The sequence below is a fragment of the Lasiosphaeria miniovina genome (genome assembly GCF_030549165.1).
Source record: "Lasiosphaeria miniovina strain SMH2392-1A chromosome Unknown B0T26scaffold_2, whole genome shotgun sequence".
Classification (NCBI taxonomy): domain Eukaryota; kingdom Fungi; phylum Ascomycota; class Sordariomycetes; order Sordariales; family Lasiosphaeriaceae; genus Lasiosphaeria; species Lasiosphaeria miniovina.
In genome coordinates this window covers 7,104,003-7,116,744 of record NW_026848221.1, presented here as the reverse complement: position 1 = coordinate 7,116,744, position 12,742 = coordinate 7,104,003, and the positions used below count along the sequence as shown (strand labels likewise).

The following is a 12,742-nucleotide window of genomic DNA, read 5'->3' as shown; positions in this document are numbered from 1 at the left end:
ATCTCTGAATGTTTGTTGGCCGCACCTGGGAACAAGGAGAAGATTAGCGTACATACACTGGCAGAAAAGGCCTTTAAGAGATACTTGTGAAGAGATAGGCCTCTAGAATTTTAGAGTAGGGGTTCTAATAGTTATTAGCTCCCTCGGCGAAACCCCTACTGGGCGAGCCATAAGGAACTGAGGCCTTTCAAATCTTGGAAAGTCCCCGCTAACAAATATGCAGGGATTGGATTGTAAACCCAATCGCGCCATGGGGTAGGTTTGAATGGCTACGATCGAAATAAAAGTTGAAAGGACGAGCTCATCAGAAGTTTTTTCGTAACTGGTTGGAGAGGCAACATCAAATTAATATTGAAAAAGATCTATAGTTTAAAGAAGTCTGTTTGCCAATCTCCAATTTCTTAGCAGCGGAGACCGGTGCCGTAAATTTGGCGGCAACGCGCTCAATTCCATCTGCGCCCACGACAAAGACCTTTTAGATAGTGTACCGGAAAAAGGTAGCATTGTCTCCCTTCTCTCGCTCAGCCACCCGCTCCTCCTCGGTGTACTCGCTCGGAGGCTTGTACTCGCGGTCACGGCGGGCATTCTCGCGTCTAAGGTAGATAGTCATGAAGATAGACAGGGCCATGGCCATGGCTTGGCAGGCTAGGAGGGTAGAAAAGCCTTCGTAATACTTGGGGCCCTGCCTGGGGAGGAACAGATAAGCCGAGATGGTGCCGCCCAAGTTGCCGAAGCCGACGTGCATGGCGATACCGACGCCTCGCTTCAGAGAGCCGCCAATGTTATTGCCGTTCCATGCCACACCCTGCGGCACGTTCGGGTAGATGCCCGACGCAAGGAAGAAGGACCCGGCGTACTTGACTCCAGCAGTCTGGCTGGCCAAGAGCATAATCAGGCCGACGATGCTGTAGTTAACTAGGTCAGCTGTGGATGGCCAAAGGGTTACTGAACATGTGAAGAAAGTAGGTCAAGACTTACGACATGCCCATGAAGAAGATCATGAAGAGACCACGCTGGCCAAGCTTGTCGGCCAGGTAGCCAGCACCGACGCAGAAGACGCAGGCGACCACATATGGCGGGACCGTCATCAGCTGGGCCGTGTTGTTGGTGTAGCCAAGATCGCGGATAATGGTCGGGAGGAAGAGCGAGTAAGAGTAGAGCCCAGTGTAGACGCCGATGGTGATGAACATGTGCACCCAAATCTTCCAGTCCTTGATGGCATCCCAGAAGTACTTGGTGGCGAACTCGTCCGCGAGCGACGACCGGTCGCGCTTTAGGCGAGCCTCGACCTCGACACGCTCCTCGGAAGATAGGAACTTGGCCGTGGCCGGGTAATCATTCATGACAAAGTAGGCAATGATGGCTGTGTAGCTGATTAGCAAGTGTTGCTGGGGGAAAAAAAAGCCTCTTGACATACCGACGACAAAGGTGAGAATGCCTTCTAGGATGAAGATCCACTGCCACCCGTTCAAGCCAGCGACGCCTTCCATCTCGACAATGCCGCGGGCAAGCAGACCTCCGAAAGCCCCAGCCGCTGTAGCGGCCGAGAAGAAGATGGCCATACGGAGACCACACTCATGGCGCTTGTACCACATGGTGATGCTGTGTGACTGCCAGTCAGTAAAGCCCTATTTCCAGAAACCAGCCCTTGTAGTGATGCTAAGCAGGGCCCCCAGGCGGAACGTACTAGTAGGTGATGCCGGGGAAGAGACCGCCCTCGGCAATGCCCAAGAAAACACGGGTAGCCATCAGGCCAGAGTAGTTGTGGACGATGCCCATGAGAGTACAGCAGATGGCCCAGGCCACCATGATGCTCGGGATCCAGACGGAAGGGCGAAACCGCTTCATGGCCATGTTGGAAGGGATCTCGGCAGCAACATAGAAGGGGAAGAAGATGGCGAGAGCGTCATTGTACTGGAGCTTCACGGAGCTGAGGCCGATATCCTTCTCGAGCTCGTAGAGGCGGGCATTGCCAATGTTTGTGCGGTCCAAGAAGGACAGGAGATACAAGAGGGCCAGGAACGGGATCAGATGGATGTCGATCTTGCGCATCAGCCTCTTGGACGCGGCCCCGTCCCAGCCGGCGCTCTCGACGCTGCTGGTCGTGATATCGCGTGAAGCCTCCTTCTCGTTGTTGACGCTGTCCGACTCGGTAGTCGGGACATCCTGAGCGGGCACCTCGGCGGAGCCCATGGTGAGAGAAGCCGGGGAGTGCCGGGGAGACTGAGAAGGCAGGGGACTGAGATGCGGGCTTCCGGAGGTGAGACACTTGAGGCGCGGAATCTCTGCAGTGCTCCAAGAAGTGGGCAACTCGTCGGTTGGAAGGAGGGACGGAGCGTGGCTGGGTAGGCAGGGTGCCGTCGCTGGCTCATCTTATACACGGTCTGTCGATCTCGCACCCTCGACGCGGGGACGGACAGGCGGACGGAGTGCCAGCCAGATGGCAGACGCCCACGCGGTCGACATGCAGTGAGCAGCGCTACCGCTAGCAGTCGGGGCCGCATCATTCTGGCAATTCGTCTAAAGTACATACAGTACACGGTATGCGATGGGGACTGGCCAGGGAGGGGATGCTCGGTCTCATTCCCAAGGTGCCTCCCACCCCCGGCTCAATGGCTGGCAGTGCCCAAAGATAGCGCGGACCGAGTGGATCAGGCTGCAACCGTCCCATCTTACTGTATCCAGAGGATGTTAGACAAGGGTGGAGGGGTGGGAAGGAAGAAACAGGGTTTCAGCCATCAGGGCCCATAATCTGCATTCGACATTGCTGAAAAGGAAATGCGGTTATCTTGTCGGGGAACACAAGATCTACCCTGGGACGCACTGACCGAACACTAGGACCTCAGCAGCGAGCACGTACGTAGTACGTGTACATGCGGTTCTCGAGTCTTGGTGGCCCCCGCGAGCTGCCAGTTGACTTTCAAACGCGGCCGGTGTCAGCGGGGGAGAGACGCTGACGATGGGCCAGCTTGGTTTGCTGCTCGCTGCTGCTATGGGCGACGCCGCCAAGCAATCGGCCGGCACGGTCTGATATGGATCTGCAGCCATGTTTGGCTGACTATGCGGCAGACCAAGAGCAGAGTGCAGAGTGTGGGCTGCAGGACGGAGTTCTGCAGCGGTGCAGACAAGGAGGTACCGAGGTACCTCGCTAGGCGGCTGGTGCCTTGTTCGTCGAGGAGACCTGAGTTGGTGGCCGGAGAGGAAGAGGGGCATGTCCCGTCAATTCACCGGCGCAAGCCAAGACGTCTTGGCGGCAGGGGCCCCTTTTTAGGAGCTCGAGGCAGGCCGTCGGCGTTGCGATATTGATTGGACACGGAGTCTGGACCGAACGCCACCAGGAGCCCGGATCTGTGCAAGTGGTCCGGCTTGGCGGGCTTGGGCCCCCACCATTGGCCAGCTCGCGACCCACTGTGAGATCTCGGGGGACGACCACCGGCCCCAGGCTCGCCCAGCCAACACCACCGGCCCCAGGCTCGCCCAGCCAACACCACCCTCCGAGCACGCTGCCCCAGTGTCTGCACTGCCATGCCCAGAAATGCCCAGCAATGCCCAGCACGCGCGAAGGAATCCAGCGCCCTGATGCCGCTCCGCACGTGGCTGCTACCAAACTTAGCGGCGGGTGAAGTTTCGGACAGAAGGATAAATTCGAGCTCATCAAGGGGCATGAATTGTGGCTGCTCTGGAGGAAGTGCGACGCGTTAGATCCGAAGGGGGTAGGCGCTGGTTGCTGATGTTGGTGTTGATGCTGATGCGGCTTGCGATGGCGCCTGCCGACCGACCGCCGCGCGCTGGCCTGAGCCAGGCCAACACCCTTTTCTCCAATAAAAAGAAAAAAACCGTCCGAGCCATGACGATCAACAGCATTCCCCGCGATGCTAGCTGCCGTTTGTCCGCAGCTCGGCCGTCTCTGTCGAAAAATCTAGTGAACACGAGGACTTGAAGCCGCTAGCGATGCGACCTGGACAGCGCGCTGAGACGAGACCTGAGGTAGTTTCGACACGCCGAGTGCTCGACTGCTCGGGTTCGGAAATGACGCCCAGTCCACGAACGGGTCAATGGAAATGCGTGCGAGGTCGAGCATGCCAACCAGCGACGAGGGAAAACTCTGCTTGCCCAAGCGAGCTAGCGAGGGAAAGAGGTAGAGGGCTTCTGGAAGGCCAATCGTCGATACCCGTCGGGGGTTTGTGCGGTGGCACAGACGGTAGGTGGGCTGAAAAGGAAAGAACAAAACCCGCGAGCTGCGTAGGGGAGGGAGGGGTTTCCTTCGTTCCTTCCACCAAGAACGAACCTGGTTTTTCCTCTGTGTGCATCTTTCCTTCCTCACCGACATCTAGATACAGGTGCGTTACTTATCAGCAGCGCCGCAGGAGTGCGTTGTGCCAAAACACTGCAAAAGTCGGTCCGCGAACTCCATGGCTCGTTGGTTCTCGTTGCAATATTATTTGAAGCAAAAAGGTCTGGGCCCTCAAGAGACTGTCGCATGCGACAGCGTCCTCCCGCTCCATGCTCCATGGAACTCCAAACTGCCTGGGCGGTGATTAGGTGATTAGGTGATTAGGTGATTGCGGGAGAGCCAGGAAGGATCGAGCCACTGTGCCACTTCCCCAGATTCCGGCCGGCTCTGGTAGCGGGCTCAATTCTCTATTTCCCCTCCCCAAACCTCCACCGGGGGGGCAGGGTCCACTGGCCTCCACTCTCAGCTCCTGGAAGCTTGTCCGCTTTCGTCGCTGCCATGTCGTGCGTTCAAGATCCAAACCCAGGGCATCCATGACGACGCATCCAATTCTCTGTTTCCTCCTTCCTCTTCCATTTCCTTTGGATCGCGTTTCCTGCGCCAAGTCGCGCTTCATTCCCCGACCCAATTGGCGCTCACCGGTGGCCAACGCATGCACGGCGCTGGCAGATGAATCGAGAAACGGCCGGGTTACAGCGCCCACGTCTCCCGTCCCCGTGCCTCAGCGGCTTTGCGGAACTGTGCCCACTGCCCCGAGCCACCTCACTCAGAGGCTCCATTCCATTGGCAGAGTCGCAGCAGCGCACCCAGCACAGCAGAGTCGGAGGCACGGGATGTGTGATAAGGCTAGCGTCCACTGGCCCGTTCTGGTGCCAACCCAATAAGGGACGCTTTCAGGGAAGTTTGTACCGACTGCCAACTTACCAAGGGTTTGTTTCCTGCGGATTGCCTCGAGTTCGGAGTGCCAGGTTCTGCAGTTGCTTTGGGGGCACACTTGCCCTTCCCGGCGCTTGGTGCGCGTGTGTGCACACCAAGTCAGCAACTCAGCATCGACTGCCGTGCTGCTGACCACCACCGTCTGCAAAAATGGGAGAAGCAGACATAAACAGGAAGAGCTGCCTGGGCCTGGGCGTTAATATTAGCTCATCCTGCAGTACACCAGCGCAAGAAAATTTAGCGACCAGCAGCCGCACTTGCACCGTTCTGGCAACAGACGTTTGTAAGTAATCGATGAGTAAGGCCTGTCTCTTATCCGCCCACGCTTTCCAGACTGTCGGCTTGCCGCGTTACTACTGAACCGCAGTGTGCCGACTCCACCTACACCAGGCACCATTCAAAGAGTCAGGATGCTAATGGATCTTTTTGCTCGACGTGTCGATCCCCAGCTTGCCAGCTTGCCAGCTTGGCATGGCCGTGGCCTTGTACGGCTGGCAGGTCTGGGCATCCCCGCGTGTTGGTTGCTTCCGAGCTACTCTGCTGACTAGTCGGGTCCCCGCTGACGGGCTGCGGCGAAGTTCTCGGGAGCGGTGTCACATTCCAGCACCCGTGTGGCATAGCAGCAGCGGTCACTTTTATCTTTTCAAAAATCTCGGATTCCACCTGCAGCCACTTTGAGGCCAAGGAAGAGCCCAAGGAAGAGGCCAAGGATCAGAGCTCCCTGATATCCGAGGTTGTGCTCCTCCCCCCTTCCCCTCACTAGTGACGTCCGCCGAGCGTGCTGTGCTTGCTGGTTCCTGGGCAGAAGTCTTGACGGTGGTGTTGCCAAGGTCTTGGTCTGGTTCTGTGGCGCGTCGAGCGCTCTAGTGCCGATGTCTTGGTCCTGCTGCAGCAATCCTTCCGTCAAACCACATGGCATCCGATCTGACCAGCCCGGTTGTCTTGGGATACTGCAGGTTATTGTCTTGGGATACTACAGGTTGTTGTCTTGGGATACTGCAGGCTGTTGTCTTGGGATACCGCAGGCTGTTGTCTTGCGATACTGCAGGTTCAAAATGTATTTTGCGAATACGAGTGTGGTTGCGAGTGAGATTGATCAGCAACCGGCTTCGACATCGGGACGCTTCATTATCTCGCAGCTTTTGGAATGCCCAAATTCACCTGCCGAGTGGGGGGCGATGGCGTCAATGCCCCTTATCTCGTGCCATTAGGTCGCCGTAACCACCCGTGTGAGTTCAAGGTAAGCCATGCTGTGTTCCCTTTGTTTTTTCACTCGGCTTGTGGCGTCCAATTACCTACACCGGCTAGAAGGCCCCCACGATTATACACCCGAACAGCGTGGCATATGCACCTGAGCTGACAATGCTCCGACGCTTTTACACTGCTTCTCTCCTGTAGATATTGTCTTGGCACCCATTTCCCCTCTCTGCTCATGCTGGACAACGGCCCGACTTCATGCCTTCACCCTTGAGCACCAAAGACTTGTCTTTCAAGGCAGCAGTCAATTCAGCACGGCTTGACCCAAAATAAGGCTCCTGGGAACACAAGCGACCCGCCTGCGTCTTTGCAAAGGCCGCAGGATATAGACGAGCCTCGTATGCCTGCCATGAAACCTGGGTGTCGGATTTCCCCAGGGCAGTGGATAAACGAGCGTTGCATTGATTGCCAGAAACAAACGAGCCCAAAAAGAAGCGAATGCGACCACTTCCACTTTATCTCGTCGGCTCGACCCCCGCCGGTTAAAAGGTGTTGCAGAGGCTGCCAAGACCTCATAGCACCGGTTCTCAGCAAAGAGACACGGAACCTGTGCGACCCTTCCCAGGCATTTCCCCCCACCAGCTCTTCGGCCGACCCTTTCCTCTGGGCGCGCTCTTAACGATGGGCTGGCCCACGCTGCCCTAATAGGCTCTTTTCCCATATTGGCATGGCAATCTCGAGGGGGCGTCTCGGGACCCAATGGTAGAGTGTCTGTCGTATTATGTGTATAGTTCTCCCGCCGGTGACTGGGTGCCGTCAGTGAGCACCACGAGCGTGATGAACCGGGCGGCTCGACGATTGCTCTTGGCGGCCAGCAAGCAATATCGCGGGAGGATTCGCTGGGAGTTTCATTGTTACGACTGATAAGAATACGGTCCGCTGGGGACGCGTACGGTAGTTGATTGACGGTAGACGATCGTCGTGGCATTGGCTGGGTGCAGCCGTTAAACTACCAACGCCGTGCTAGTACTTCTCTTAATCTCGGCTGGTGTTGGCCTGATTTATCTTCGTTTGAATTACTTCATCCATACCACTGCACAACTTCTAGGCTCGGGAAGCCGCTAATTAGCTGCTCCGCGAAGCTTTTGCGGTTAATTCCTCGAGCCACGCACGAACTCGGTAGGCTGCTCACATCGATTCGACTTCCATGTCAAGTATATTAGGGCAAGAAGCTTGATTATCCCGGCCGTGCACTTACTGAGTAACCTGGGTCCAAGGTCTACTGGGCGTCCGGTGTGTTGTAAAGCAAGCTTTGTACCTCTTGGCGCGTAATTAAACGAGACTTCCGTCTCACGCGCCGATTCGCTAGCTATGTAAAGATTGTCATATGCATATAGGTTGATTCCATAGGTCCTAGATAAAACGTTTTTGGCTACTCGTCGGTCCTATTCATGCCTGTAGCTAAGTTCACGTTTCGCCATTAACGAGCTGCAAGTGATAGCACTGTTTCCTGTGAGAAGTTAAAATCGCAAAGAGAAAGTAATAAAATGGATTATCAAGTAGGGCTTTCCTAGATGTCTTTTGCCGTATTGGAGCCTACATTCTTGTGCGTTCAACGTAGAGATATGCAAAGATCGACGCCGTCTGTGGCGTTGTCAAAACATGGATATAAAGAAGTAAAAGGTCGATGAGTTGTATCTATCGTGGTTCCATTGAGATTAACTGGTTCCATTGAGATTAACTGGTTCCATTGAGATTAACTGGTTCCATTGAGATTAACTGGTTCCATTGAGATTAACTGGTTCCATTGAGATTAACTGGTTCCATTGAGATTAACTGATTCCATTGAGATTCACTGATTCCATTGAGATTAACGCTGCTTTGAATATTGTGGTATGGGAGCCCTTCCCTGATTTAGTTCCTCCCACAATTTGTACAAGTCGCGATGATGAAATAAACGTCTAGACTACTTAGAACGCTTTTAAGAAAAAAATTGAGTTGATTATTCCTTCCTGAAATAGATATACCGATTTATTTCTGTCCCTCTTGCCGAGTTAATTACGTTTGCCCTCCACCTTTTCCACTAGAACTAACTAAAAAACTGCATTTTGGAACCGTATAACGGAGTTACGATAAGGAGACAAGAAGAAGGCATCTATCAAAAAAGGCAAGCATGAGATCACCAAAGCTTTGACAAGTTTTACAATACGGTGTTGCTTCGGCTTCGTGGAGGAAGAAGGGAGCCGGATGGGTTAATGATAGGTAGGTGTGGTGTAATGTGCTCTTCTATACGCTGGTCTAAGTCTTTATTAGTTCCCCAAAGAGACTACTAATGGCCTGGTAATTAATTATCTATATTTCTACGTGGTTGCATACACCCGGAACTCGGGCGCTGTGGAGGCCAACGTTGTAGATGAAGGAGCACGGGTTAGTTTTAACCAAAGCGTTGAAGAGCTCTATGAAGTATGAGATATGATTTGTTTAGCTATCTTTCTCTCAGTTCGATAGGCCAACTTCCTCATTGTCAAACCATAGTAGATATATATATTTCGGGATTCGTTTACGTGTTAAGACGCGTCATGACTATCTTTCTCTCATTTTGATAGGCCAACATCCTCATTGTCAAACCATGGTAGATATATATGTATATTTCGGGATTCGTTTACGTATTGAGACACGTCAAGACTATGCTTTCTCTTATTTTAATAGGCCAACTTCCTCATTATTAAACCATAGTAAATATATATATTTCGGGATTCGTTTACGTGTCGAGACGCGTCAAGACTATGCTGTCTCTCATTTTGATAGGCCAACTTCCTTATTGTCAAACCATTGTAGATATATATATTTCGGGATTCGTTTACGTGTTAAGACGGTCAAGACTATGATTTGGATAGGCTAACTTCCTCATTATCAAACTATAGTAGATATATATGTTTCGGGATTCGTTTACGTATCAAGACGCGTCAAGACTATGCTTTCTCTTATTTTGATGGGCCAACTTCCTCATTCTCAAACCATAGTAGATATATATATTTCGGGATTCATTTACGTGTCAAGACGCGTCAAGACTATGATAGGCTTGGGACATTTTCCTTAACTAGGACCTGTAAGCACCGTACTGCGCCTTTCAGTAAAATAGGACAGCAGCAGGCCCGGCATACTAAGCTTCTAGTTGTGTCGTATTCACGAGATCCAAAGAGAAAGGGAGTTGATAAGTAATATAGTTTAATAACTAGTTAAATATGAGAGATAATGAGGTTTTTTGTTATCGAACCCCGGTGTACACGAAAAGCCGCCACTCCTATAACCCAGCCAGATACCCGACGCTTGCGAAACCCTGCCGTCATGCTCGTTCATAACCAATTCCAGAAACGTAAATATATATATATCAAAAGAGAGCGCCCCAAAGGATTATAAAGAATAATACACGAAGAAAAGCGGAGAGAAGAAACGACAGCGCCAACGCTGTCAAAACAAGAAAGAGGTAGCTATAAAGAAACACATTAGTCATAGAACAGCTTGTGTGTGCTGCAACAGCAGACTACAAAACAAGAGAAATAGAGAACTATTCAGGCAGGATAGCATCCTCAATCTCGCCGACGCCCTTAAGGTCGTCCCGGATCCAGTCCTCGCGCTCGGCGGCGACCTGGTCGGCCTCGGCGTCCTTGTGCATCTCGCGCAGGACGGCCTCGAGACGGACCAGAGCGTCGATGGTGTGGCCGCGGCCGCCGAGGCCCTTCTCGATCTCCTCGATGGTGGCGGCGTGGGCGTCACGGTAGCCCTGCTCGGCCTCCTCGAGGCGGCCCTGGGCGTGGCAGCTCTCGGCCCACTCGCGGTAGAACTGGAAGGCCATGCCGCGGTACCGCTTGGCCTCGTTGAGCATCCACGGGTCGTCGAGCAGCGCGCGCGCCACCTGGCCGGCGCGCTCGGGCATGCCGTGGTAGTTGTAGAACATGGCCAGGTTCATGCGCACGCCGGCGTGGCGCTCGTCGAAGCTGCCCAGGGCGTCGAGGTCGGCCAGCATCTCGGCGAACATGACCTCCTGGGCCGCGACGGCCGCCGGCCCCGTCTCGAAGTTGCACACGCCGCAGATCAGCAGCTCGATGGTCTTGACGTGCAGACGGCCCAGCAGGCGGCTGCTCGCGTCGACCAGCACGCGCGTGATCTGCAGGCTGAGGTGGTCCGTCATGGTGCCGGCGATCACGGCCTCGCGCAGCATGGCCCACACGGCGGCGTGGGGGCGGGCGCCGGGCAGCACCGTGGCCAGGTCGGCCAGGTGGCGGGCCAGCTGGGTCTCGACCCAGCGCAGCTGCGGGCCGGCCTTGCGGATGTGGAACAGCACGACCAGGATGAAGGTGATGAGGTTGGGGTCCTCGGCCCCCAGCGACCGCCCGTCGATCATGCGCGGCAGCTCGGCGAAGCAGATGCGCGCCAGCTTGACGCCCTCGGCGCCGTCGCGCGTGCCGGGCTTGGCCAGCAGCGGCGCCGCCACCTTCCACCGCTCGTGGAACTGCGCGATCAGCTTGCCCATCTCGACGCCGCCGGGCGTCGACAGCTCGCAGTCTGTGTCGGACGCGAACACCCAGCGCCGCGACTGGATCGAGCCCTCAAAGTAGTCGTGGATGGTGCGGTACGTCGACTCTTCCGAGAGGAGGGCGGCGCTGGTCCCGCGCGCCCCGAGCTCGCCGCCCGCCTTCCAGCGCCGGTTGCTGAGCCCGAGGCCGGTCGGCCGTGCGGCGGCGGCGGCGGCGTTGGTGGCCGTCCCCTGCAGCAGCGACGCCGACAGGTCGCCGGGCCGCATGCGGTACTGCCGGCAGCGGTTGCGGATGTAGCGCTCGACGCGCTGCGCGTCGACGTGCTTGCCGTTGACGAGGAACACCTGCTGCGCTGGCGGCTGCTGGTGGTGCTGTGCTCTCACCAGCTGCTGTTGTTTGTTGTGTTGCTCCTGCCGCGTGTTTACTGTCGTCACGGTTGTGGTTGTGGTGGTGGTTGTCATTGTCGTCGTCGTTGTCGAGGCCTCGGCTGGTTGCGCGGCGGCTTGGCGGAGCACCTCGGCCACGTCGGCGGCCTTGGTGTTCTTCCACAGTCCCCAGCGCTTGAAGCGCGTCTTGTACATTTTGGGTCTATTCATAGGGTGGCAAAGGCTGTTAGCTGGCTGCGTCTGGTCTGCTCCAGGGTGTCAGGGGGTTTGCTGGGGGGGGTTCGCCAGGGGGTTCGCTGGGGGGTTCGCTGGGGGTTTTCGCTTGGGGGGGGGGTTCTGCTGGGGGAGGGGAGCGGCTTACGTCGCGAAGAAGCCGTGCTCGCGCGACATGTGATCGACGAGCTGCCACAGCTTCTTGTTCTCGTTGACGTATAGTTGTGTGATGGTTGGCCGGTGCAGGTCCCAGTCATCGTCCGACGCCCACTTCTTGCCTCCGGCGCCCGCCGCCGCCGCAGCCGCCGCCGCCGCCGCAGCCGCAGGCTTGGGCGGCGCCCGCGCAGCTCCCGAGCTTGCATCTGTGGCGGGCACGGCTGGTGTTGCGACGACCGCAACTGCTTCGGCGGGAGCATGCGCCGAGCCGGGGCCCGAGCCCGAGCCCGAGCTCGAGGCCGACGCTGACGCACGCGGTGATGCTGAATTGGAGGGCCCTCGCAGGCTGCCTGCACCGGCAGTCAGGGTAGCCGTAGTTGCAGACGGCGGTGTCCAGGTGTCGGCGTTGGCTGGGGCGGGGACGGTGGCCATGGACATGGCCGAGACGGATGTGGACAGGGCGTCGGTGAAGTTGGGTAGCAGAGGCAGCGTCATGGCGGCGGCGGCTGCGACGGCGTCGGCGTCGAAATCCATCAGCTCGCTGAAGTCAATGTCGGGCACGTCGGCGAACGAGTTCGTGTCGCCGTAGTCCCATGGCTGGAGGTGCTGGCCGCCAGGCGCAGGGGCAGCCATTGTGTAGTGCTGGCCAAAGACGGTGGCCGGCATCGGCTTGGATTGATGGGCAGATTGTAGCCCGGATGGTCGGTGTCGGGGGAAGATGTGTCGGGTCGTGAGGGTTGTGTCGGGTCGTGAGGGTTGTGTCGAGCCGTGAGGGTTCTGTCGAGCCGTGAGGGTTCTGTCGAGCCGTGAGGTTGTGTCGAGTCGTGAGATTTGTGTCGAGTCGTGAGGGTTCTGTTGAGCCGTGAGGGTTGTGTCGAGTCGTGAGGGTTGTGTCGAGTCGTGAGAGTTGCAAACTTGCCAACAGTCGTGGTCGACTCGACAAATGTGTGCGGGCAGCGAGCGCGGGAGTGTCGGATACGCGCGGTCCAGGGAACGGCGCCTTGGGAAGGCCCCGTCTCTCGTAAGATGGATGCGATAGGAGATGCACGCCAATGCTGCACGCACTGCACGCACTGCACCCC

At 56.2% G+C, this 12,742-nt stretch overlaps 5 protein-coding genes across 5 annotated transcripts; 2 read left to right on the top strand and 3 right to left on the bottom strand.

Annotated features, from left to right (window-relative positions):
- Positions 1-475: 475 nt before the first annotated feature.
- On the bottom strand, positions 476-2,193 carry B0T26DRAFT_636570 (major facilitator superfamily domain-containing protein; the record flags this gene model as incomplete). The annotated part of the gene is made up of 4 exons (XM_060436840.1): positions 476-905; positions 979-1,363; positions 1,418-1,602; positions 1,688-2,193. 4 exons carry the CDS (start codon positions 2,191-2,193, stop codon positions 476-478), a joined length of 1,506 nt encoding a protein of 501 aa, XP_060301710.1.
- Positions 2,194-3,803: 1,610 nt separating this feature from the next.
- On the top strand, positions 3,804-4,608 carry B0T26DRAFT_186485 (uncharacterized protein). Its single transcript, XM_060433648.1, has one exon. It carries the CDS (start codon positions 3,952-3,954, stop codon positions 4,444-4,446), a length of 495 nt encoding a protein of 164 aa, XP_060301709.1. The 5' UTR covers positions 3,804-3,951; the 3' UTR covers positions 4,447-4,608.
- A 775-nt stretch (positions 4,609-5,383) lies between these two features.
- Positions 5,384-5,945, top strand: B0T26DRAFT_186481 (uncharacterized protein). The gene is made up of 2 exons (XM_060433647.1): positions 5,384-5,468; positions 5,628-5,945. Exons 1-2 carry the CDS (start codon positions 5,465-5,467, stop codon positions 5,846-5,848), a joined length of 225 nt encoding a protein of 74 aa, XP_060301708.1. The 5' UTR covers positions 5,384-5,464; the 3' UTR covers positions 5,849-5,945.
- Positions 5,946-6,605: 660 nt separating this feature from the next.
- B0T26DRAFT_186469 (uncharacterized protein) lies at positions 6,606-7,454 on the bottom strand. The gene has a single exon (XM_060433646.1). It carries the CDS (start codon positions 7,353-7,355, stop codon positions 6,672-6,674), a length of 684 nt encoding a protein of 227 aa, XP_060301707.1. The 5' UTR covers positions 7,356-7,454; the 3' UTR covers positions 6,606-6,671.
- A 2,107-nt stretch (positions 7,455-9,561) lies between these two features.
- Positions 9,562-11,103, bottom strand: B0T26DRAFT_699508 (uncharacterized protein). Its single transcript, XM_060441470.1, has one exon. The coding sequence runs from the start codon at positions 10,899-10,901 to the stop codon at positions 9,936-9,938; it is 966 nt and encodes a 321-aa protein (XP_060301706.1). The 5' UTR covers positions 10,902-11,103; the 3' UTR covers positions 9,562-9,935.
- Positions 11,104-12,742: the final 1,639 nt, after the last annotated feature.